Source organism: Suncus etruscus, chromosome 3 (genome assembly GCF_024139225.1).
Source record: "Suncus etruscus isolate mSunEtr1 chromosome 3, mSunEtr1.pri.cur, whole genome shotgun sequence".
NCBI lineage: Eukaryota > Metazoa > Chordata > Mammalia > Eulipotyphla > Soricidae > Suncus > Suncus etruscus.
This window is the reverse complement of record NC_064850.1, coordinates 147,446,555-147,472,588: the sequence shown is the minus strand read 5'-3', so window position 1 is coordinate 147,472,588 and position 26,034 is coordinate 147,446,555. Positions and strand designations below refer to the sequence as shown.

The following is a 26,034-nucleotide window of genomic DNA, read 5'->3' as shown; positions in this document are numbered from 1 at the left end:
CTGCACTTTCCAAACAAGTGGAAGCAACGGGAGTCCTTTTGGAGCTAATCCGGTATTAAGCCACAGTCCACAATAGGGAGAGGTGATTAGGAGGGCCACACTGCATGAGTCAGTGGGGGTGTTGATTGTATTTTCTCTGCCGGGAATAAGGTGTGAGTTTGAGTGGGTGTCTCTTCACTTGGGAACTGGATACTGCTTTGTTGGTGTGTAGGAGGTTTGTCTTGATGACTAATGGTTTAAGAACTGAGGGTGAAGAGTTATAACATGGTGGGGATATCAGGGATTGGATTAAGGGGTGAAGGGATAGTCAGGTTTCTGAGTGGGGAGAGGGGATAGTACATGGGAGGAATTATATGGGTATAGGTATGGATTGTTTGTGGTTTAGGTTTGTCTCTTAAGGAGGATTCCTATCTCTGTGTGCTCCTGCTCCCATATAAACATATAGAAATTAGCTTAGGTATATATTAATGTAGAGAGGTGGGGAGGGCAAGAGATACGCTGAGTACAGAAAGATAGGTAGGTATAGTACTTGTAAGGAAAGGAAACTAATAGATCAACTTTTGGATATGTATAGGTTTTGTGTCTTGAGTACTAACCATTGTGTTAGTGAGGTATATCTATATAGGTGTTTACCCTTTGCAGTATTGTCTGCAGCACCCTTTATATCAGCTTTCTTTACTTTCCTATAAAGGAGGTAACCGTGTGGTTTTTATTTGACCTGGATTGAATTTGATGGTAATGAGAAGAAGGTGGAAGAAGAGGGAGACAAGAAGGGAGAAAAGGGAAATCAAAACAGAATAAAACAAACCCTGATCATTTATTTTAAGGTTCTTTTCCAACCTCATCTGTTGTATGCAGTTGTTATGCAGCTCATCTTCCGGCTCATTGATTCTATCATCAGCCACTATTACTCAGCTGGTGAGGCCTTCCAGTGAGTTTTTCATTTCACCAACCAAGTTTTTCAGTCCTTTTATTTCACGTTGAAATTTTCTCTTTTCTACTTTCATATCCTCTTGATTCTTATTTGTGGTTCATTCCATTTGTTCCATGATTTTTGTGGGTTTTTTGAGTTTTTTATTTATTTTTAAAATATATCTGGAGTAATTAATATCTCTGTGTGTAATTAATACACACAAAGTGCATATTTGATAGAAATACAAAGCTTTGATGAGTCTTATAGATTGCATATTATAATGTAACAGTATGCAAATGAAGAAGCCAAACATTATCAGTACCCAACAAACCAGCCCCATGAGAAGTCATCTTGACTTCTATACAGTTCTTTGTAGATGATAATTACCTCTAATCTCTTGTCACTGCTTCCTTTTAAAAAATTTTTAATAGAGGTTAAACAACAATGTTGGCATAGGAGCATGCAACACAGGGATTAAACCTAGAGCATCATACATGAAAGGTATATACTCTACAATTTGAACTTGTTCCCTAGACCTAAACTCACTGTTTTTTTAAGTTCTTTTTTTTGTTTGTTTGTTTTGTTTTGTCTAATTTTTGGATCATACCCAGTGTGCTAAGTGGGCCAGTATGTGCTCAATATTAAATCTGGGCCTCTCATATACAAAGCATGCACTTTAGCCTGTTGAGATGTCTCCTCATCTCAGTCTGAGACTTGACTCTTAGTATCATTCATTGGTCTTTCTTATTTAATACTTTGTATACAAGCAGTTATTGTACTAAATTCTCTTTTATGATTAACTCTTTTCACTCAACATTATATATTTGAGATTGCTTTGATGTGAATAATCAACTTCTTAAAAGTAATTTTTGTGATGAAGGAAAGAAAAGCACATTTTAATAAGTTTCATTCATTTACTGTGAATGCTAAATATTGCTAACCTTAGTGTTGTGCTTATAGGTGTCACTGCAGGAACATGAACATGTTTGTGAAGTTAACCATAAGGCAATTTACACTCACCTTACTTCACCTTGTTTTCATTGTTCCATAGGTATAAAAATCAAGTACCAATAAATGTCCATACAAATCCTGGAAAGTATGTTATTGAAAGCCGATATGGAATGCACACGCTGGAGATTAATGAGTAAGAGGACATCAGAGTATGTGTGTTGCCTGTCAGTGGCTCATGGAGGAGCATTATAGTTACAGTTAAAAATTGAACTGCCTGGGGCAGGTGAGGTGGTGCTAGAGGTAAGGTGTCTGCCTTGCAAGCGCTAGCCAAGGAAGGACCGCGGATTCGATTCCCTGTCGTCCCATATGCCCACCCCCAAGCCAGGGGCAATTTCTGAGTGCTTAGCCAGGAGTAACCCCTGAGCATCAAAATGGATATGGCCCAAAAAACCAAAAAAAAAAAAAAATTGAACTGCCATCCCTTCTCCCTAGTGCTGTGTTAAGAATCAGAGATATTCACATATGTTGCTTCCCTTGGTTCCCATCTCAATATGATATGTGTGACTCATTGTTATTGCCTCAGTACCAACAAAGGTACACTTACACTTTAATAATCAGTTGATGAAGGACAAATAATGCATATATTTAATTTTATCATTTTATATACTTGAGAGTTTTCTCTGAACATTATTAAAAATACATGCATTATTTTTACTCAATTATTCTTTCAAAGTTCCAAATCAGTATTGACATCATCATTGTCACCCTGTTTTGCCTTTAATCAGTTAAGGGCATGGAGTTTGGGGCTGTTGGCATTGAAAGAAGGCATGAGTTGGAGATATTATTTTTTCATATAGGCCACCAAGAACTGTGGGACACCACATACCTCTTTATTAACCTCTATATGTGAGACAGAGTAGGATTCTGGTATATTTGCGTGTGAAGCCAAATCTAAAGCAAAAATTAAAACAAAGAATTCACACCAAATTTCCTATGTGTCAAAGGTCTTTTATGAAGCTCCTAAAGATGATTCTGAAATCCAAGACTAGTGATGTGAGTGGAAAAAAAAATTAAATGAGCTCGCTCTATTGTTAATTCACATAAAACCTATATATGCTGAGGTGTTCAAGTAAGATTGACATTACTTTGATATCCTGATATTATCTAACTTTCTCATCAGAAATACTACTACAAGAAATGTGATTCCAATAGGGTCCTGGTGATGTTCACCAAGTACACTCCTTGACTTCATTTCTATCACATGGTAGTTCTAATTGTGGTAACAGTGATCTCTGCATTTGATTGTAGTTATGATAAAACCAACCATATTCACTTCCCTACAGCTTTACTGTTGTTTATGAAATTTCAGCAAGAAATGTGCTTTTACAAATAAGATTAAATTCAGAGGAACAATGATGAACACAGGAATCAGTAGTGATAAGAAACAAAACAACCTGCTTTGAAATCATAACCCTTTAATCTCTCTATAATGAACAAATCTCAGAGACTGGTCATTTTCTTCCTTACCTCATTCCTAGAAATAACCATTTCTGTAGATTATGACTCAGAGAAACCCCTCACTGGCACATCTGTTGTCATGCAATGGATTGAAACTCCAGGTGTATCCTAAGCCTGAGTACCATTGAGGAATAAATTATGGGTTTAATAACTTTAAGGCTATAGTGCAGAATTGGAGGTCACACCACCCAGGATTGAGTTATTGCTCAGATATGATATGGGAGTCCACTGTCACCTGTTGCCCCCAGATTGGCTCTCCTGTGGGTGGGTAGGACAGCAGAGAAATTAGATGCACACTGAGTAGAACATTCAGTAAGCTCCTCCACAGAAACATAGATGGGCTTTTTTGCATCTGATATAGCTTTCAAAACTCCACCATTACACTACAAATGCTTAGCCCTTTGTTGACATTTGGGGGTTTCCACTCTCAGCTGCTGGCATGAAACTATAGTCAATAGAATGAACTGTGATACAAACCTGTAAGGAACTTCAACAGTTACAGTAGCTTTATCAGGCTTCCCAAAAAACTCTATGTTAGTGTCTTCCTAGCTGTGCATGGAGCTGGCAGAGGTCCTTGGTGGCATAGCTGGTCATTAAAGTAGTGTCACTCATGGCCATTCTTTTCTAAATGTTCTTTCAGTTGTGATTTTGAAGACACTGCTCAGTACCGAGCCTCTGCGATGAATGCTAAAGGAGAGTTCTCTGCTTATGCTTCAGTTGTGGTAAAGAGTAGGTTTGCAGGACTTGCTTTATTTAAAGTGTGCATGCTTAATTTAAAAATTCCATTTATAAAAAATAAACATGAAATAATTCTAATAATTTCCATTTTTTTAGGATATAAAGGGGAATATGATGAGACTCGCTTCCATGCTTCCACCTCACCCCCCAGCTGTAAGTTTGAATATGTATTTGCTAAGTGGAATATTTATTTAAAATTCAGCCTAATAAACCACTGTATATAAAAAAAACCACTGTATAATGCTGACACAAATACATACTATAGCATAATATATGCCAGCTTTATATAAAACTGGATTATAAAATAGCTATATGTAGCCAGTTCTATTTTTCTTTGGGTATTATTCTCTTCATAAATGTAATTATTTTGTTTTTTTTTAAATAAAAGTCCAAATTTAAATATTACTGTGAAAGACTTGTAATTCACTTTGGTCACAATAAAAATTATTTTAAAAAAATCCAAATGAAAGAACCATACACACACATGCATGTACACATACATATACATACCATTATGAGCTATATTGGAGCAGTTTTATTTAATCTTAAATACCCAGGTCAACATAATTTACTTATATTATGTCTGTGTAGAGAAAAAGGCTCAAAGAAGTGGAGTACCTGCAAGACATGCACAATGTAGTGGGTTTAATTCTTCCTTAGGATTGCCTGATATAGCCCTGATGACTCCAGAACTGTATGCACTGATTCATTTAATATTCACCCAATATCTTATGTGACTAATGAGTTAAAATAGTTTGTTCTATGCAGGTGAAGAAATAGTCTAGAGACTTTAAGTTGTCAAAACCACACATAATGGTGGGTAGGAACTTGTAACCTGTTATTTCTATTTCTAAACCATTATTTTTAGCATGGCAAACATTATCTGCAAAGGACTAAATTATAAATAATTTAGACTTTCTGGCCATATGGCCCCTGTTATGACTACCCAAACATAAAAGCAGCCATGAATAAGTGAGTGGGAATGTCTGTGTTCCAGCAAAACTCTATTTATAAACACTGATACTTGAACTTTTCATGGGACTTTTCATCTCATAAAATGTTCTTTTTCTAAAACTGGATACATCTACACAATGAAATACTACAGAACTGTTAGGAAAAATGAAGTCATGAAATTTGCTTATACAGGGATGGACATGAAGACTATTATGCTAAGTGAAATGAGTCAGAGGGAGAGGGACACACATTGAATAATCTCACTAATTTATGGTATATAAGAAAAATAAAAGATAGTATGGTAATAATATTCAGAGACAATAGAGATGAGGATTAGTAGGACCAGTACATGGTAGGAAGCTTGCCACAGAGTGGTGAATGCAGTTAGGTTACTGAATGGTTCACTGTGAGGACCATATGGCAGGGATTGAACCCTGGTCATTGGCATGCAAGGCAAACACTCTTCCTGCTCTGGCCCCCATTAAACGTATTTTTAAAGGTCAACCTGAAAGATGCTACAGCAACTAGGGCATTTGGATCCATTTGAACCAGGTTTGTCCCCTAGCATCTCATATTGTCCCCTGAGCCCACCAGGAATGATCCCTAAGAGTCAGGTGTAAACACTGAGCACCACCAGGTGTGCCCCCCCAGAAAACACAAACAAAATATATTCTTAAAGTAGAATACAAATAAATTAAGAATATATTCTTAAGTAGAATATGGGAGTCCAGATTTGTCTTGCAGATTTGCCAACCACACTAAAGAAGAAATTTCTGCCTGGAAACAACCCTTAATGCTGCTCCTCAAGGAGCCAGCCCAACCTTGAAGTCAGCTGAGTGTGATCAAGTTGTTTCCATTTTTGATCCAATAGAAGTGAAATAAATGGGACCTGTGCTTCTGAGAAGGGATTTCATTGTTAGTGGTTGTCTGGGAACACACAAATTCAAGGCAAATATCATACATTGGTTGAGGTCATAGCTTCTGGAAACAGCTATCAGTCTAAATTCTGCAGAGTGCTTGTGAGCAGTTATTTTGCCTTTTTTATAGCTAATAGACATGAATAATTAGAACTATAATTGAAACAGCCTAAATGTTAGTTTTCATTTTTGTATTATGAGTAAGAAATGTTAGGAGGAGATGTTCAATGAGAGAAAGGTACTATGATTTAAGTTGGGCAGTGTGGGTTTGAATTTTAATTTCACAATACAACCTTTAAAACCTTTATAATTTTGTGAGATTCTGTATCTTCAATCTTTAAAATTATATATGTATGGGGCAATAGCACAGAGTAGAGCACAGCAGTAGGGCGTTTGCCTTGCACTCTGCTGATCCAGAACGTACCTTGGTTTGATCCCCCAGTGTCCCATATTGTCCCCTGATCTAGGAGCAATTTCTGAGTGAATAGCCAGGAGTAAACCCTGAGCATCACCTGGTGTGACCCAAAAAGCAAAAAAAAAAAAAAAATTATATATGTATATATGCACTAGAGTTATTGCAAAATATTAGAGTACATGGAAAATATAAATTAACTAGCTTGTAATAGCCCATAAATAGATAATATTTTTCTAAATCTTTTCCTTGGTGAAGAGAATATAAAATCTGGGAGAATTTATGATGTAATTCTTTACTCAATCTTTTAATATTTCTAAGACAAGTATCTTTTGAAGTTTTGATTATTTTATAATTTGTGGTTTCAGTAGTAACATGCATTTCATTATTCTGAAGTAAGTTTATAGAATTTCTTTTTTCTTGTTTTAATTTTAGTGTTTTGGGTTTGTTTTTTTTTTGTTTTGGTTTTTTTTTTTTTTTTTTTTGGCAGTACCCAGGGTTCACATATGTAAGGCAAGTGTTCTAATTGCTAATACAAATCTCAGTCCTTAGAAACTATGTTAAACTTTTTAATTTTCTATCATTTACATTTTAGTAATTTTTTCACTCTTCATTAAAAAGAAGAAAACATGGAGCCTGAGATATTACAGAGTTTAAGGCAATTGCTGTACATATGCCCAATCCATATTTGATCTCTAGTACCGTGTATGGTCCCTAAACACCTCCAAGAATGATCCCTACGTTGAGAATCAGGAGTAATCCTTGAGTACTTCAGGGTGTGACCCCAAAACAAGAAAAACAACATGAATATTTTTTAATGAGTAGCTTATATAGCTATTTTTACAAGAGTACAAATTCTACAGTTCATTTGAGCTCAGAATTTGTAAGTATGTACTGAAGCTTCTAAGATAAATGTGGCATAATTTACATTTTGTAAGGCATTTAACATAACCTTCACATTCTATTGAAAATTATAGTAATGAAAATAAGCAGCTAGTTTATTTGACCAATGAAGCACTTCATACATCATGATATATCTGAATGTTCTGAGTATTTCTTCAGAAGGCTTACGTTTTGCTCAGATAAAGCATTTGACTTGTCTTTGTGTGACTTCTTTCTGTTTGTGCTTATTAAAATATTTGCATCTCTTTGATGAGAAAAAATGAGTTACTGACATTTGTTTTTATTTAACCCAGTTGCTGTCACTCCTTATGGTTATGCATCCAAGTTTGAGATCCACTTTGATGATAAATTTGACGTGTCTTTTGGGAGAGAGGGTGAGACAATGAGTCTTGGCTGCCGTGTAGTTATCACACCTGAAATTAAACATTTCCAGCCTGTGATCCAGTGGTACCGAAATGGTAAGCTTTTAATGAATTCTCTTTTTTTTTTAATTTTTTAATTTTGAATTATGAGAACAAAAGATGCAAAGAAAGAGGACAAGGTAAAGTTACAGTGGAAGGATAATCACCCATAACATAATTCTCAGAAGAAGTCCCCTTGCTGATATCTTAACTTTGAACTTTCATCCAAAGAATGTTAAGATAAAATAAAACAGAATCCATGTGCGATTATTTTGTCCCTCGAGTCCCCAGATTGTAGCACATTATAATATTTCTTAACAGCACACAAGGCAATCTAAAGCCATCAAACTTAACTCCTTTAACTTAACTCCTTTAACATTAGAGGCATAGTATTTTTTACATTTCCATGTACATGAATATTAGCTTAAGTTAACCTCAAATTTTAAGTGGGTGCGTTTTAAGGATTAGAGTGAAAGGAGCACAGTAAAAACGTTGTTAGAGTGGCAATTGTTGTTTGCATAGGCCCACCAAAATATGAGAGGCATGGAAAGGAATAACCTTGGCCTAAATACAAAGAGATCCTATCCCTGAAGTTTCCTGGCATAAGACCAGCTCTAGGCTTCAGGCAAGTTATCGTCCGATCCAAGACATTGTCCGTAGTGCCAACACACTTTTCACACAATCTCTGTTGTTGGTATCATGTTTCTGTATTAAAGATTCTGGAATCTGCATGTCCTACATTGAAGTCATGATGTGGAGTGTCTTCTCGTTTCACCTCACCATGAAAGGGCAATGCAGGAAGCCCTTTCCCGTAAGCAGGTTGTTGTTGTTAAGTCTTCTCAGTGTTAAGGGAAGTCTCTTTTGAGCAGGACGATGTCTGAGCAGTGGTAGGGTCTTCCGTGGTGGAGGATTGCTTCCAGGTGATGTTATAGACAAACCTCACAATTAAGGGGCAATACAGCAAGCCCTGTCCAGTAAGCAGGTCATTGTTCTTGTTGTCTTCTCAGTGTTAAGGGGTGTTTCTTTTGAGTAGATAGATGTCAGAGCAGCTGTAGGGTCTTCCCTGGTACAGGAATGCCACTAGGTGATTTTATATACAACGTTGGATGTTTTGTAAATGTCTTCTGTAGATCAAGGGGTGAATGGAGAATGCCCATTCTTCTGAGGCCTGTGCCTGGTCTTTATGTCAATGTTCAGGGTGTAAGGTCTCATTGCACTACAAGATTTGTGTGTTCCCATCTCTATTAGATAAGAACCTATTGGTATGTATAGTATTTTCCCATTTTAGTGTGCCTAAGCAAACAAGAAATAAAGCCACGTGGCGCTATCAGATATATGGGGGTGTAAGAATATTTCCAACAAGACCCATGACTTGGTTCAAACATAGGTATTAAACTGAGGGATTCTTTCACACCAAATTCCATATTGAGCAGTTCACAAAGAGAAGATAAAAAAACATGGGGGGGGATTGTCACTGTATAAGAAAATATTCAGCAAAAGTTTATAGACGTCAAAGAAAACACCCATAAAATGTTGAAAACATATAAGTGTTTTTTTATGCCTTTTAAAATAGTTGGGTGGGTGTTAACTCCAGGGCACCACTTTGGTCTGTGACTTAGGACTCTACCATACTAAATTTAGAAAGGGTAAATGAGGAGTAATGATGATAGGAATTAAAGAAGTTAAAGAGAAATATGAACTTATGAAGGGGTATGCAAATGGGCAGAGTACAAAATGGACATTCTGCATACATAAAAACATAATTCAATGATAGTGAGTACTATTAATGTTTCTTGTGTGAGTACTATTAATGTTTCTTTGCGCACGGGGGCTATTGCCCCGCGCGCGATTCTGAAAATATAGGCTGGACAGAGATTACCAGTGACTTCAAGAAGCTGGGAGGCCAGAAGTTCAGAGCCCCACCCAGACCCTCCCTAAGGAGCTGAATGGATAATGGGGGAAGGCCTAGGGTACCTTCAAGCTCCACCAAGGGACCCAACTCACCGGCTTGCCCAGGCATGTGGCCCGGGAAAGCCCAGGAGATCTGGAGCAAGGCGGTAGAGGGGTGCTGGGGTTACCCAAGTCCAGCACCCCCACTAGGCCTGGTCAAGCAGACCTCCGGCATGGCAGGGGCCTGCCAAACCTCCTCCTGCTAGACTCCCCGAATTCTCATTTCTGTTCTTATTTGCAGAAGGTTGCCATGTGGGCTTTTTTTTTTTTTTGGTTTTTGGGTCACACCCGGTGGTGCTCAGGGGTTACTCCTGGCTGTCTGCTCAGAAATAGCTCCTGGCAGGCACGGGGGACCATATGGGACACCGGGATTCGAACCAACCATCTTAGGTCCTGGATCGGCTGCTTGCAAGGCAAACACCACTGTGCTATCTCTCCGGCCAGCCATGTGGGCTTAACATCATAACATGAATATCCTAAAGATAGCAGTTATGGGGCCAGAGAGAATGTTCAGGGGTTAAGGTGCTAGCTTCTCAAGTGGCTGAGAAGCCAATGGTCTTACATATGGCCATATATGGTCACATATGGTTTTACCCACCCCCAACATCACAGGAGTGTCCTCTATCCTAAGAACAAAAGAACTGGATATTTGTTTCTCAGAAGTGATAAAATCTGGATGTGTAGGGGGGTGCATATCCAGTGCTCATGATTTACACCTGGCTTTATGCTCAAGGATCAACCCTGACAAATTCAGAAGGCTATTTGGGATGACAGAGAACCCTACCTGCCCATTACTATTCTGTTTTGAGGTTTCTTTTGGTCACAGCTGAGTGCTTGGGAGACCATATGGATTGCCAGTTACCAAACCTGGGCCAACTGTGTGCAAGGCAAATACCCTTACCCCCTGTACTATTACTCTGCCCCCTAGTTTATATTTTTAAAGGTTTTATATATATTAATAGATAGAGTTAGCAGAATGTTAATACTATATGAAGAGATCATTTCTTATTAACAAATTATGGAGAATAACAATTTTTGTTTTCTAAGATATTCATTAAATATGTTATTTTTAATTGGTATAAAATTAAATCTAATAAAGTTCACTGCAGTAATGAAATATGCTCTTAGCCCTGGTTGGCTATTGTCCTAAGCTTCAGTTGTGTACAAAACACCTGGGACAATTTGTGTGCAAGACCCACCCATATACATATATACTGATGATATATATACATATATACTGATGTTCCCTTATTTTATAAACATGACAGAATGTTCTAATACCCTAGTGTCTTCCACAATAGTCAAAATAGCTTTTAATATACAAAAGGCAGAAAGAGGGGCCCAGAGAGATAGCACAGCGGTGTTTGCCTTGCAAGCAGCCGATCCAGGACCAAAGGTGGTTGGTTCGAATCCCGGTGTCCCATATGGTCCCCCGTGCCTGCCAGGAGCTATTTCTGAGCAGACAGCCAGGAGTAACCCCTGAGCAATGCCGGGGGTGTGACCCAAAAACCAAAAAAAAAAAAAAAGGCAGAAAGAGATTGAAAGAAGAGGAAATGGAGGGAAGGGAAGAAGAAAGGAATAGTGAAGGAAAAAAATACATTTAAATTGTTTTTAATTCCTAGGTGTACCTGTGTCTTCATCAAAATGGGTGCAGACACAGTGGAGTGGAGATCGGGCATCACTGACATTTTCTCATCTCAACAAAGAAGATGAAGGCCTATACTCAATACGTGTGCAAATGGGAGAATATTATGAACAGTATAGCGCATATGTTTTTGTTCAAGGTAAGGCCTAGCGAAAAGCAGAACTCCCAATACTATTTAAATACCAAAGCCAGATTAATCTTTCCAAACATGGTTCTTACAATGATGAAAGAACTATTTGAAAGGCCCCACTTTTTTTTTTGGTTGTTGTTTATTTTTGGTTTGTTTTGGGGCCACATCCGGTGGTACTCAGAGGTTACTCCTGGCTGTGCTCAGACCTCGCTCCTGGCTTGGGGGATCATATGGGATGCAGGGGATTAAACCGAGGTCCATCCTGGGTCAGCCATGTGCAAGGCAAACACCCTATCACCCTAATTATATTATATGCTATTTTAGTTTTTGGAAGCTATATCAAAAGAGTTATGTGCATTAAGAATCTCCTTTATTTGCCATACACAACAATGCTCAGAGGTTACTTTCAGTTCTATCCTCAGGAATTATTCCTGGTGTTTAGGGAGCAATATGGAACATCAGGGATCTATCCTGGGTTGGCTGTTTGCAGGGCAAGTGCCACTCCACAGTACTATTGTTCTAGCCCCAGAATTTGTTTCTTCACATTTATTTCAATGTCAGGTTGGTTGGGTAACATCTAGTTATGTCAGAGAAAGCTACTTCCTCTTTGTTTTTGGGGATTGCTGCTGGTAGTGTTCTGGGGACTCCTTAGTGGTAAGGATTGACTGGAGTTGGCCACACACAATGGCAAATGCCATAAGTTATATACTATCTCTACCTCCTCAAAGTGTAAATTTATTCATTAACTCCAGACCCCATCTTTATAGTTTCAGCTATATTAAACTAGGAATTAAATTATTTCAACTTATTAGGACAAATTTACTCTAATTGTTGGCTTGTAGTATCTAAAATAAATTGGCTATGAATAAGTGGAAATATTATTTCTCATTTGTTTGTTTATCTTGGGGTTCATACTTAATGGAGTTCAAGGGTTACTCCTGGCTGTACACTCAGGAATCACTCCTGGTAGGTTCAGGAGACCAGATGAGATGCTGGGGATTGAACTCAGGTCATCTGAGAGCAAGGCAAGCACTCTACCTGCTTTATAATCTCATAGTGAAAAAAGCTAGAGATCTGGTCTCTAAATGGATGTCTATGTTGTCTTCTAAAGTTTGAGGGTATAACAGTAAAAGTCAAAATGTATACTGTTATAATTAGAAGCTCCAGCCTTGAAAATATTTTTTCTGCATGGAATCCTTGCACAGCTGGAAGACTAAGAAAAGAAGAAAAAGAAGAAAGCTAGGGAGCTGGTCTCTGAGTGCCCATGTTGCCTTCTAAAATTTGAGAGTAGAGCAGTAAAAATCAAAATGTATACTGGGAACAATTAGAAGTATATACTACAACACACTGAACAATAGCAATGATAAAAATGATTCACTGAATTCTACTCTGAACCAACAACTAATAAAGATAACTGAATAGTAATACCATCTGAAAAATATGACCCATGTTCTCCTATATACAAGCATTATGAGAAAATTTATTATTACTGGGTGAAAGAATGAAACTATCTATGAAATGGACATGGAAAACTTAACAGCCTAGCAGTGAAAATAGGCATGATGGAATTCATAAGCAACAAAGTTTGCAAGTCACTTGAGTAAGCCTTACTAGAGGAGGACTGAATAATAATAGGTTTTTATTTTTATTTTTGTTTCCACTGAAGGAAGGAAGGAAGGAAGGAAGGAAGGAAGGAAGGAAGGAAGGAAGGAAGGAAGGAAGGAAGGAAGGGAGGGAGGGAGGGAGGGAGGGAGGGAAGGAGGGAGGGAGGGAGGGGGAGGGAGGGAGGGAGGGAAAGAGCGAGGGAAGGAAAAAAGGATGGAAAAGAGGGAGGGAGGAAGGGAGGGAGGGAGGGAAAGAGGGAGGAAAGGAAGGGATGGAGGAGGGAAAGAGAAAAGGAAGGAAGGAAGGACGGAAAGTACATTAGAGAGGAAGGGAAGAAAGGGATGGAGGAAAAGAGGGAGGGAAAGAAGGGATGGAGGAGGGAAAGAAAAGGAAGGAAGGAAGGAAGGACGGACGGAAAGGACATTAGAGAGGAAGGGAAGAAAGGGATGGAGGGAAAGAGGAAAGGAAAAAGAAAGGGAGGAGGAAATGATGGAAGAGAGAAAGGATGAAGGAGGGAGAGAAGGAAGGGAGAGAGGAAGGAAGAGGAGTGGGGAAGGAAAGGAGGATGGAAGAGAGGGTTTGAGGGAGGAAGAGAGGGGAAAAGGAAGAAAGGGAGGGAGGGATCAATCAGATGGGGGTTGGCAATGAGTTCTCAGGAAGTAAAAGCAAGATTTGATTCCAAGAAGTTACTCTGTTACTAGCACTAAAGTAGCCAAAAGCATGAAGGCCAGAATCATTTTGTGGACACAGGAATGAAGCCAATGAAGATTTAATACTTCAGCAGCAATAGAAAGGCTGTGATAAGAACATGAAAGATATCCATCACCAAAAGTGTGTAGCTCTTCCTCAATAACATTTTCAGATTAACTCTTAGGTCTATAGAAAACTCCAGGCCAAGGCAATTTGAAAATATCCACATATAACCCCATCCCAGAGCCTTTCAGGGTTTGCCCCTCTGAGAAATTATTTTTGTGTTGGAGATTGCTTTGTAGAATTTTTCTGGGAACTCTGATAATATCTAGGATTTTCTAAGATTATTTCATTCACAAATTGATGGACAAATTGATTGTTTCCTCCTTTTGTCCATTAATTTATTGGGGGGCACATAGCTCATGAAGCTCATGTTTTACTCCTAGCTCTGCACTCAGGGATCACTTCTGATGGGGCTCAGGGGATCCAGTGGAGTGTTGGGGATAGAATCCTGGTTGGCTGCATGTAAGACAAATGCTCACCCACTGTACTATCCCTCTGGCCTCTGTTTTGTCATCATTATTATTATTATTAATGCTGTTTAATTAATGCTGGGAAATATTTACATCTTTTCATTATCCTAGTGTAAAAACCTACAGGCTTAATTTCTAGGTTATGTGTTAAATTTATGTTTAAATCTTCAAGATTTCAGTGTGTTTTACAGACTTTCCAAAGTACACAATATCTGCAGAGCTGTTCCACACAATGGAGGTTTTTGAAATGAAACAATATTTTATCAACTCAGAGGTTGTGACTGAGTTATAGATGTCTAGCAAAAGGAGGAGCAAGAGGTTGTCAACAGTCCCCCCTCCCCCTGCAGCTATGCAACTTTCCGGCAGTTAACTTTGTGTAACTCAAACCTATTAATCTCAGTATCTCAACCTTACTTTCTCATTCTACTCTGCCTTCACCATCAGTACACAACCCTACATCACTTTCAATGCTTTCCTGTAAAACAAAACAGGTTTCACCTGACAAGTTGCTCATTTTCCACTTTTTGGCATGCAGATATTCCGCATTAGGCTCTTGTTGTCATGATTTAGCATATTCTCCAATGATATTTATGAAAGAAAATCTACTTTGACATTATTCCACCTGTTTTCATGGGGTAAGAAACAAGATTAGTGACAAGTTCTTTTTTTTTTTTTTTTTTTTGGATTTTGGGGGGGGTCACACCCGGTGACACTCAGGGGTTATTCCTTGCTATGCACTCAGAAATTGCCCCTGGCGTGGGGGACCAAATAGGATGCCAGGGGATCAAACCACAGTCCATCCAAGGCTAGGTCGGGCAAGGCAGATGTCTTACCGCTTGCTCCACCGCTCCAGCCCCATGACTTAAGCTCTTAATAGGTAACACAAACCTATTCTATTCAAGAGCATTCAAATAGTTTGGCTAGGTTATTGGATGTTTTAGTAATAATTACAGCTAGTTAGCTCATAGGAAAAGAAAGTGTATATTCACTAAATAGAAGTTGTTTTTCTTTGGGTAAGTGGCTCCTCAGTGTCTCTGCCTCTTTTGACTCCTGTTATTAAAATGGTTGAGCAGATGGCAAGAAGAATTGACAAATGTGCTTCACCCCCATCTCCCAGGCTCTGCTTCCTGTCTTAATAAATCTCATTTAAAAGGCTCTAGCTAGCTATTTTCAGTCCCTTTTATCTCCTGAAAGAATATTGCATTCAAAATTCTAGTCTTTAAAAATAATAAAGTAAACAAAAATTTTAAAAATTAAAAAATTTAGTCTGAAGATACATTACCGAGAGGACCTCACTATCTGAGGTTCCTGTTTCAGAAACAGTTTTTGACCTGTTTCATGTGTAAGTCTTCAACTTTTACTAAACTCGATTAACCTAAGTTGAGATATGGGTGTTACATAGAGTTTCTTTTGCATATATCTATGGTTTGGAGTCAAACATTTTCTTTTCCAAATTGGTAGTGCTTAGAATGGGATTGGACAAAGTTTTGTGATTCTTAAATGTTTGCATATGTCTTGGAGGTAGCAGGAGTTGTTTGTTCCCCTTTTTAGAGCCATTTGTAGTTTTCTAATAACTTTGCTAAGTAGATATGTTAGGATCATATTTTGTAGCAAAACTTACCTTAAACTTTTATATTAAAAATCCCTGGGGGCCGGGTAGGTGGCGCTGGAGGTAAGGTGTCTGCCTTGCAAGCGCTAGCCAAGGAAGGACCGCGGTTCGATCCCCCGGCGTCCCATATGGTCCCCCCAAGCCAGGGGCGATTTCTGAGCACATAGCCAGGAGTAACCCCTGAGCGTCAAACGGGTGTGGCCCAAAAACCAAAAAAAAAAAAAAAAAAATCCCTGAAGTTGCCATATTTATTTTTTAGAACATTTTGTACATGAGGGATTAGGAGGCAAAGGTTGAGTGTACAGTGAAAAACACATAGTTATGTTAGTAAGCAAGATAAAAGACTGAAGCTTGCTCTACTGGATCAAAATTTTAATACCTGTGGTAGTGTGAATCATGAAAATCTCTGAATAGACCAAGCTATTCTGAGAAAAAGGGAGGTGGGGAACAATTTTATACTACAAAGCTACAGTGATTAAAACTACAGTTTTTAATTCAAGAGTAAAAGCAGTAGGGCCAGAAAGATAATAATACAGTGGATTAGGTACTTCCTTGCACATAACTGACTTAGATTTGATCCCTCGCTGAGCACTGCTGGAAGTAACTCCTGAGCACAGAGCCAGAAATAACCCCTGAGCACCACTAATGTGACCCAAGAACAAAACAAAAGAATAAAAGCAGACTTTCTGACCTATGAAATAGAATTAAAACCCCAAAGATAAACTTTCAGGTATATGGATAGCTAATTTATGACAAAAGAGCTAGGTTCATAAACTGGAGCAAGGAACCCCTATTCAATAAATAGCATTAGGAAACTATAACCACATGTAAAAATGTTAAAATTTTACACCTAACACAATATACACAAATGTTAAGTCAAAATGGATTAATGATTAATACATTAATATATCAATTAATGTTCTGGTCCAGAGTACATAAAATACATTCAGGAAAATGAAGGAACTCTTCAGGATATGAACTTCTGAGGTATCTTCAGTAATTCAATTTCAAAGTCAAAGAAAATAAAAAGTAAATAAAAAAAATAGGACAACATCAGACTAAAATTTTTGCATGGCAAAAGAAACCAAGCTAAAATTGAATGGGAGAAAAATATTGTATATTATAAATCAAATAAAGAACTAAGATAAAGATCTAACATACTAAGCACTCACAATGTTCAACAACATAATATCAATAATTTCATCCAAAAATTGGGAGAGGAAATGAGCAGATACTTACCTGAAGAAGACAAATGAATGATTAGTATCCATATGAAAAAAGGGTCCTTCATCACTTTTATTTATGGAAACGAAAATCAAAATGACAATGAAATATCATTTCAACAGTGGTAATGGCATGTTGTATTAAATATTAATTATAAAGTCCTTGATGATGGTGAATGGATGGTGAGGCCTTTCTAGGTTCAGCACAGCACCTGAAGCCCCTATAGCGGTCGGTCTGTAGGTATCTGGGTGACAGTGAAGAAATGACCCACAGGCAGTCAGTAGAAGTCAGGAAACATACAGTTTTATTTAGGCCCTAACCGCCATGTGCATATCTCACATGGCTTCTAAGCTAAGCAGCCTCTTTGTTGCTCTAGCATCTATCCTGTCTCTTATCTCTCCATCCTCCTTCTTCCTGCTGAGTCTCTCTGCTGTCCCTCTGAGGCAACCCCTTTGTTACCTACAACAAACCCCTCCCATCCAGGTAAGATAGGCAGAAAGTTGGGGGGGGGGGATTACATCAACTGGGCTGAGATCAATCTATCCACTCCATGCACCATCCAGGACTTTATTAATAATTAATACAACAATGTCATATATAAAAAGACTTGAAAACAATAATTTTTGGTGGGAATGCAGTAAAAAAGGAACCCTTATTCTATGTTGGGAGAATTTTGTCTGGGTTAGCCTCTATGGAAAATGACAATGGAAACTTCTCAAGAAATTAAAAATAGAACTTTCACTTGACCCAGAAATTTCACTTTTTGGCAACTATCCCAATAAAACTAAGTGTACTGCACTAAGTACTTAACTGTAGTTCAGATAATAAAAAACACCCAAAATGTTCAGTGACATTTGGATAAAATAATGGTATACTATATTTAGCTGTGAGAAAAGATAAAAGATCCCCCTTTGCTATAAGTTGAATGGAGTTTAAGGTGTTCATGTTAATAAATGAAATAAATCAGGAGGAGAAGGACAAATACTGATGATCACACTCATATGTGACATATAAAGAAGAAAAGCAAGGGCTAGAATGGTAGTACAGTGAGTTTGCCTTGCAAGCAGGCCAACCTGGGTTCAATCCCCAGAATCCCATGTGGTCCCCAAGCCTGCCAGGATTAATTTCTTTTTTTTTTTTTTTTAATTTTTTATTTGTAATTATGAGAACAAGGATGCAAAGAAAGAGGACAAGGTAAAGTTACAGTGGAAGGACAATACATAACATAATTCTCAGAAGTCCCCTTGCTGATATCCCAACTTTGAAATTTCATCCAAAGAACATTAAGATTGTAACACACTATAATATTTCTTAACAGCACACAAGGCAATCTAAAGCCATAAAACTTACATAACTCCTTAAACATTACAGGCATAGCATTTTTTTTTACATTTCCATATTCATGCATATTAGCTTAAGTTGACCTCAAATCTTAACTGGGTTCTTTTTAAGGATTAGAGTCAAAGGAGCACAGCAAAAATGGTGTTAGAGTGGCAATTGTTGTTTGCATAGGCCCACCAAAATATGAGGGACATGGAAAGAAATAACCTTGGCCTAAATACAAAAAGACCCGACCCCTGAAGGTTCCTGGCACAAGACCAACTCTAGGCTCCAGGCAAGCTAGATCGTCCAATCCAAGACATTGTCTGTAGTGCCAACACACTTATATTTTTCACACAGTCTCTGTTGTTGGTAGCAAGCTTCTGTATTTAAGATCCTGGAATCTGGGCCCGGAGAGATAGCACAGCGGCGTTTGCCTTGCAAGCAGCCGATCCAGGACCAAAGGTGGTTGGTTCGAATCCCGGTGTCCCATATGGTCCTCCGTGCCTGCCAGGCGCTATTTCTGAGCAGACAGCCAGGAGTAACCCCTGAGCATTGCCGGGTGTGACCCAAAAACCAAAAAAAAAAAAAAAAAAAAAAAAAGATCCTGGAATCTGTATATCCAACATTGAAGTCAGGATGTGGAGCGTCCTCTGGTTTCACCTTACAATCAAAGGGCAATGCAGGGAGCCCTGTCCTGTAAGCAAATCGTTGTTGTTGTTAAGTCTTCTCAGTGTTAATGGAAGTCTCTTTTGAGCAGGACAATGTCTGAGCAGTGTAGAGTCTTCCTTGGTAGAGGATTGCTTCCAGGTGATGCTATAGACCAGCCTGGATGTTTTGTGGATGGCTTCCCTGGTTCAGGGGAATGCCCTTTCTTCTGAGGTCTGTGCCAGGTCGTTATGTCAATGTTCAGGGTGTAAGGTCCCTTTGCACTATAAGATTAGTCTGTACCAATCTCTATTAGATAGGATCTTATTTATATGTATAGTATTTTCCCATTTTAATGTGCCTATGCAAAAAAGGAGCAATGCCACGTGGTGTTCTTGGCCCATAAGGGGGTGATAAGAACAATTATGGTTCAATCATAAGCATTAATCTGGGGGACTCTTTCTCTAAGATTCCTTGTTAAACAGCTCAAAAAGAGAAGAAGAAAAGCGGTTAGAATCGTCACTATATAAGACAACATTTAGTAAGAATTATAGCTGTCAGAGAAAAAAAACCAAAATATTCTAAAGAAATACGTGTCCATTTTATGTATCTTGAAACAGTTTGGGGTTGTTACACACAATGCACGGCTTTGGTCTGTGATAACGCTTGTACACTACTGATTAAAAAGAGTAATGTAGATTAGAGATGTTTGGGGGGGATAGAGAGTAAAGGAATAAAAAAGAGCTTTGTAGGGATGTGGGAAAGGGCACAATACATAATAAAGATTCTGGATACGTAAAAAGTAACATAACAGTAGGAATACACTTAATATATGAAGTACGCGCGGGGGCGCTAGCCCCGCGCGGTTCTGCAGTTTTGGGATGCAAAGGGCGGGATTTCTCCCCCGCCTCCCCCCAGGGCCCGATTAACCAGGCGTGGCCCTGAAGACCCACCAGGTTTGGGGGGATCTTGGCCCCCTGGACTAGGAGTTTAGCCCAGGGGACCTGTGGCTAGCTGTCCTGCCCAGAGCCCCCCACATACCAGTCAAACACCCAGAAATCCTGGCATGTGGAGTGGTCTGAGCCCAGCCGTGCCTCTGCAGTTTTGGGATGCAAAGGGCGGGATTTCTCCCCCGCCTCCCCCCAGGGCCCGATTCACCAGGCGTGGCCCTGAAGACCCACCAGGTTTGGGGGGATCTTGGCCCCCTGGACTAGGAGTTCAGCCCAGGGGACCTGTGGCTAACTGTCCTGCCCAGATCCCCCCACATACCAGTCAAACACCCAGAAATCCTGGCATGTGGAGTGGTCTGAGCCCAGCCGTGCCTCTGCAGTTTTGGGATGCAAAGGGCGGGATTTCTCCCCCGCCTCCCCCCAGGGCCCGATTCACCAGGCGTGGCCCTGAAGACCCACCAGGTTTGGGGGGATCTTGGCCCCCTGGACTAGGAGTTCAGCCCAGGGGACCTGTGGCTAACTGTCCTGCCCAGATCCCCCCACATACCAGTCAAACACCCAGAAATCCTGGCATGTGGAGTGGTCTGAGCCCAGCCGTGCCTCTGCAGTTTTGGGATGCAAAGGGCGGGATTTCTCCCCCGCCTCCCCCCAGGGCCCGATTAACCAGGCGTGGCCCTGAAGACCCACCAGGTTTGGGGGGATCTTGGCCCCCTGGACTAGGAGTTCAGCCCAGGGGACCTGTGTGCCAGGATTAATTTCTAAGTGCAGATCCAGGAGTAATCCCTAAACAGTGCTGCTGGGTGTGGCCCAAAAACCAAAAATAAGGTGAATAGATAGTATCAAATTATAGCAAACTCTTAGAATAATTATAGAGCTGAGGTTTTACTAGGAAGTGGGGTGAAGAACATTGGGGAAGTAAAAGAAGACACAGATGAGAAGTGACACAAGGATGATGGAGGAATTTGACAATTTAGTGTTGGTAAGGTACAATAGCTTTGTACACCAAAAGCTTAAATGTTGACACTACTGTAACCGTAGTACCTCAACTACAATAAAACCTTTTTAATTTAATGTAATTTAAACAAACAACCTGCTTGTTGGTAAAAACAATCTGAGAGGGCTAATAGGATCTTTTTTATGTCTATAGATGCAGATGCAGAAATTGAAGGAGCCCCAGCCTCTCCATTAGATGTGGTTTGCTTGGATACCAACAAAGATTATATCACTGTCTCATGGAAACAGCCAGCTGTGGATGGAGGAAGTCCTATTCTGGGATATTTTATTGATAAGTTAATACGTGGTCCAATTTTAATTAGTTATTTGCCCATAAGCTAGCATGACCCATTCCCTCCACCTTTTCTAGTCAAATTATTTCTTCTTCTTCTAGTCTCCTTTTCCCCTTTTCTCTTTTCAGGGAGGCCACACCAAGGGGCTACCCTTGGCTCTACACTCAGAAATTACTACTAGTGGTGCTTGGAGGACCATATAGTATGCCAGGGATTAAGCCCAGGCTAGTCCCATGCAAGGCAAATGCCCTATCTGTTGTATTATCATTCCAGCCCTCTTTCCTTCTCTTTCTTAAGGTCTTTGTTTATCTGTGCCTCTCATTATACACACACGTGTGTGTATATATAAATGCATATATATTCACTATTCAACTATTCATATATATTCACTACTCACTAAATTCTAAATATTATCTTTTAATTTTAGTAACTCACTAATTTGGAATAAATTATTTGAATATTTTTGTTTAATTTTAGGAAAATACTTGACAATGTTCAGGTATTACTCCTGGCTCTGAATCACTCCAGGTGGTGATTGGGAAACTATATATGATGGTAGGGATCAAATCTAGGTATCCACATGCTAGGTATCTGCTCTACCAATATGCTTTCTCTCTGGCCCCAATGTAAATTTATTTATTGAATATAGGTAAATTTGGAAGTGAAGAGGCAAATATTCAAATATATTTAATATCCATATTCCTGCTAGCCAGTAGTTTTAATTTATTTATTTATGAATATTAACAAAATTTTATTTATATCACATATGGGTTTCAAATTATCAAAGAAATAACAAATCAATAGCATTAAATTATGTTCTATTTATAAGTCCCTAGCTGATTTTATTCTCCAAAAAGTTTACAGACTCTTAAACATTAATCACCCAGTGATTTTTGACAATATAGGTAACAAACTTAGATTTTTTTACCTAAATACATTAGTTATTATTTATCTTGATTTTTATTCAAATCATTGCTCTAATTATCTTTTCATATTTCAGTAATAAAATCTTGATTATGAAATTACTGGGGATAGGTAATCCGTATGACTGTGTTTTGGTAGTTTGAATCAAGGTTATTAAAGTTAAAATTCATAGCATTAGTATAACATTGGGTTCAATACCATCCAGATAAAATATTATCATAGATTATGTACTGCTTAACTATACATTAACTGCTTGCATTATGGCATAATTGAATGTACAACTGTGATATTTCAGCAAAGGTCTTTATTCTTTTTATAGTATCTGCCTTATTCTCTTTAGCAAATTTCCAAGGGATTTGCAGCTTTGATCAGTCACAATGTTATTGCTAACATTAAGTATTTTTACATACCTACCGCTGCTATTAATGTTTCATTTATATTAACCTTACTAACCCAGTCACTCTTTCAAAAGTAGGTCTCATACTAAATCAGTCAAGAGATTTAGTTCTGCCATAAGTGAAATACATAACTGAAATACAGCTGAATAAAATTTTTTGTTCTTCCTATTCTATCTAAAATACTGTAGAAAGCTTTAGAGTTTTTGTGTGTGTGTGTGTGTGTGTGTGTGTGTGTGTGTGTGTGTGTGTGTGTGTATGTGTTTGGGGGGGGTCACACCTGGCAATGCTCAGGGGTTACTCCTGGCTCCATGCTCAGAAATTGCTCCTGGCAGGCATGGGGGACCATATGGGATGCCGGGATTCAAACTGATGACCTTCTGCATGAAAGGCAAATGCCTTACCTCCATGCTATCTCTCTGCCCCAGCTCTAGAGTTTTAGGTATAGATCTCTCTCCTCTACCACATCTGAGGCAAAGCACACTTTAGGATAGTTAAAGTGATTTAGTGAGTTAGGTTACAATTATCTGCAGAGAAAAAGGAGACTTGGCAAAATTTCTGGAATCAGGCACAGTGTAGAGTTTTCTTAATCTATGTGTTCCTGGTTCCTCCGCACCCCACCACCTCAGTTCTTCACACTGAATCCAAGTATTGGTTTCCCCCCATTTTATTTCTTGTTTTTCCTTTATATCTTACTTTTATAAAAGTTAAATAATTTTTATTTGTCTATTTTTCTGATCTATTTAGCTTAGATAATAGCCTCTAGTTCCATCCATATGTTGCAAATGGAAAGAGTTCATCTCTTGTTGTTAAATAGTTAATAAATTGTGTATAACTACCACAAACTATATATTCATCTGTTGTCCATCACATTGGCTAATGTAAATAGAGCATTGCATAGAACACAGGAATGCCTATATCCTTCTGAATTAGTAAATAAGTGAATTAGTTGATTAGGGTATTTACTCTCTCCCAACAGTAGTTATATATTTTTAAAAAGATGTCTTTTAAAAAATACAAAGAAATGGGGCCAGAGAGATAGCATGCAGGTAGGGAGTTTGCCTTGCATGCAGAAGGATGGTGGTTCGAATCCTGGCATCCCATAAGGTCCCCTGAACCTGCCAGGAGCGATTTCTGAGCATAGAGCCAGGTCCCCTGAGCGCTGCCAGGTGTGACCCAAAACAAACAAACAAACAAAATACAAAAAACAACAACAAAAACCCCAAAGAAATAAATCACTAGTGGTGAAAATATGTCATTTGGAATAAGAAGTCAATTTTAAGTGGGGTATACCTCCCCCTTAATATTTCCGATGTAAAAAGCTGTAGACATCTGCCTGCATTTCCCCCCAGAAAATTCTCTTCTTGGCACCTACAGTACCTCATTGTGTTACTTTTAATGAATTCAAAGACATGTACATGTTCTTGATGTTTTCTCGTGGTTGAAAACACTTTGCAATTGGAAGTAACAGAATGCCTGCCTTCTTAAAGGGCTATTAAACTACACTTAAGCAGGATATTTTTATAGAACAAAGATCTGAAACAAATGTAAGGATTTTAAAACTTCAGAGTGACTCATTTAGCCACACACCTCCAAATCCCTTTGTCCATTACTTTATTTCCTAGATGTGAGGTGGGCACAGAGAGCTGGTCTCAATGCAATGACACACCAGTGAAGTTTGCTCGGTTTCCAGTCACTGGATTAATAGAAGGCCGCTCATATATATTCCGAGTCCGAGCTGTAAATAAAACTGGAATTGGTCTACCATCTCGTGTTTCGGAGCCTGCCGCAGCTCTGGATCCGGCTGAGAAAGCTAGACTTAAAAGTAAGCATTTTCATCTTGTAGAATTTCTGCTGAATCTATTCTAAGTAACTGCTATGTATTTCAATGTAAGGTTATTCCTCTTCCTTCCACTAGAGGGAGAAGAGACTAGAAAATACTTCATTGATAGCCAATTTCAGAGAGTAAAAGAAAAAAAATGTTTAAGTGTTTTATTCGTTTTATTTAAATAAATTAACTTAGAAAGATAAAGAGAGAGAAGGGAAACATAAGAAGGTTTTGTGTTCTAACTTTTTTAAAAGCTTATCCTAGTCAACTTTGATTTGGTTCAGATCATCTTGATTTGTGAAGTAGAATTCTAGGAATTCTATTTGAAATGAAATATGAAAGTTGAGAGCCTCAAGAACTCTTAATTCCTGTTATCAGCACACTCCAAAACCACTTTTCTTTTTGGTTCAGTTAATATAAGGTAAATGTTCTAACCTTGAGGGCCAAGGAGATGTTTTAAAGGATTAGAGAATGCTTTGTAAGCTGGAGATCTAATTTGATACCTGAAACCTCATTATCTCCTGAGCACTACCAGGTATAGCCTGAAACTTAAAATAAAATAAAAAATAATGTCCTTGAATTTATCCCTTATAGTATGGATATCTCAGCATAGTGAATTTATTTACATTAAAGGACATTTACATCATATCTACTATACTTAAATTTCCATATTAGGCCAATTTAATTTTTTCTTACTTTTTTTTTTTTTGATAGGACACAGAAAATTTATTAGTCCTGAAAATTGGCCCTGGTTTCACAACTAAAAATAACATTTAGAAAAGATACATTAACAATCACCTTCTGAAGCTTTCCAAGGATAACTTTAAAATCAAATGGTTATAAATACGAGTCACAGAAATTGGCCTTGTTATTGAAAAAGCACCGTTGAAAAAATTTTTTTCTTACTTTTAACAAAATATGTTGATGTGAAGACCATAGCATATGAATTGTGCTCTCTATTTAGTGTGGAGACCTCATAGGACATCTTTGTTATTAAAGACTTTAAGATGATATTAAGAGAATTGTGGAAAATTGACTTTTTAATCCATACTAGATTTCTCAGCCTCAGCCCCACTGATATTTTAGACTAGATGATTCATTACCCTAGGGATTATCTCTCCTTGCTTGGAGGTTTAGCAGCATCCTGGTGTGATCTACTAAATGCCAGAAATTTTCTTCTCCCACCTTTAGGTTGACAATCAGAATGTCTCTCTCAAGACATTACCTAATGTCTCTGGAACATAATCGCCATACTTGAGGACTATTGACTTACGAACTTCTTGCAGTGTTATTCTTTACCTTAGTATATGTGATATATACTTTATAATACACTAAATTAAGTAATGTGACCTTTTCCTCTGGAGACTGTCTGATCAGGTTCTTCAATCATTTTCCACTCGTCATCTTATTTCTTTGCTTCCTCCCCATGAAAATTCTATGTCATGTTTTCAGCTTTTATAAACTGAATAGAAATAAGATTTCCTTGTATTGAAAATAAGTTTTTTGTTTATCACTTTTCTGTTCTTGCATAGATTCCTGTGAGAAGTCCCTTGATTAAGGCAGAAGTTAAATAAATTTCTGATGTTGATA

The 26,034-nt window shown here is 38.4% G+C and overlaps 1 protein-coding gene across 1 annotated transcript in view; it reads left to right on the top strand.

Moving 5' to 3' along the window:
* The window catches only part of MYOM1 (myomesin 1), a 166,946-nt gene that overhangs the window by 44,759 nt on the left and 96,153 nt on the right, over positions 1-26,034 (top strand). Inside the window, exons 5-11 of the mRNA XM_049770911.1 lie at positions 1,965-2,057; positions 4,023-4,111; positions 4,217-4,273; positions 7,600-7,764; positions 11,280-11,441; positions 21,159-21,300; positions 24,242-24,441. Coding sequence (XP_049626868.1) covers positions 1,965-2,057; positions 4,023-4,111; positions 4,217-4,273; positions 7,600-7,764; positions 11,280-11,441; positions 21,159-21,300; positions 24,242-24,441 — 908 coding nt within the window. The remainder of the gene's footprint in view (positions 1-1,964; positions 2,058-4,022; positions 4,112-4,216; positions 4,274-7,599; positions 7,765-11,279; positions 11,442-21,158; positions 21,301-24,241; positions 24,442-26,034) is intronic.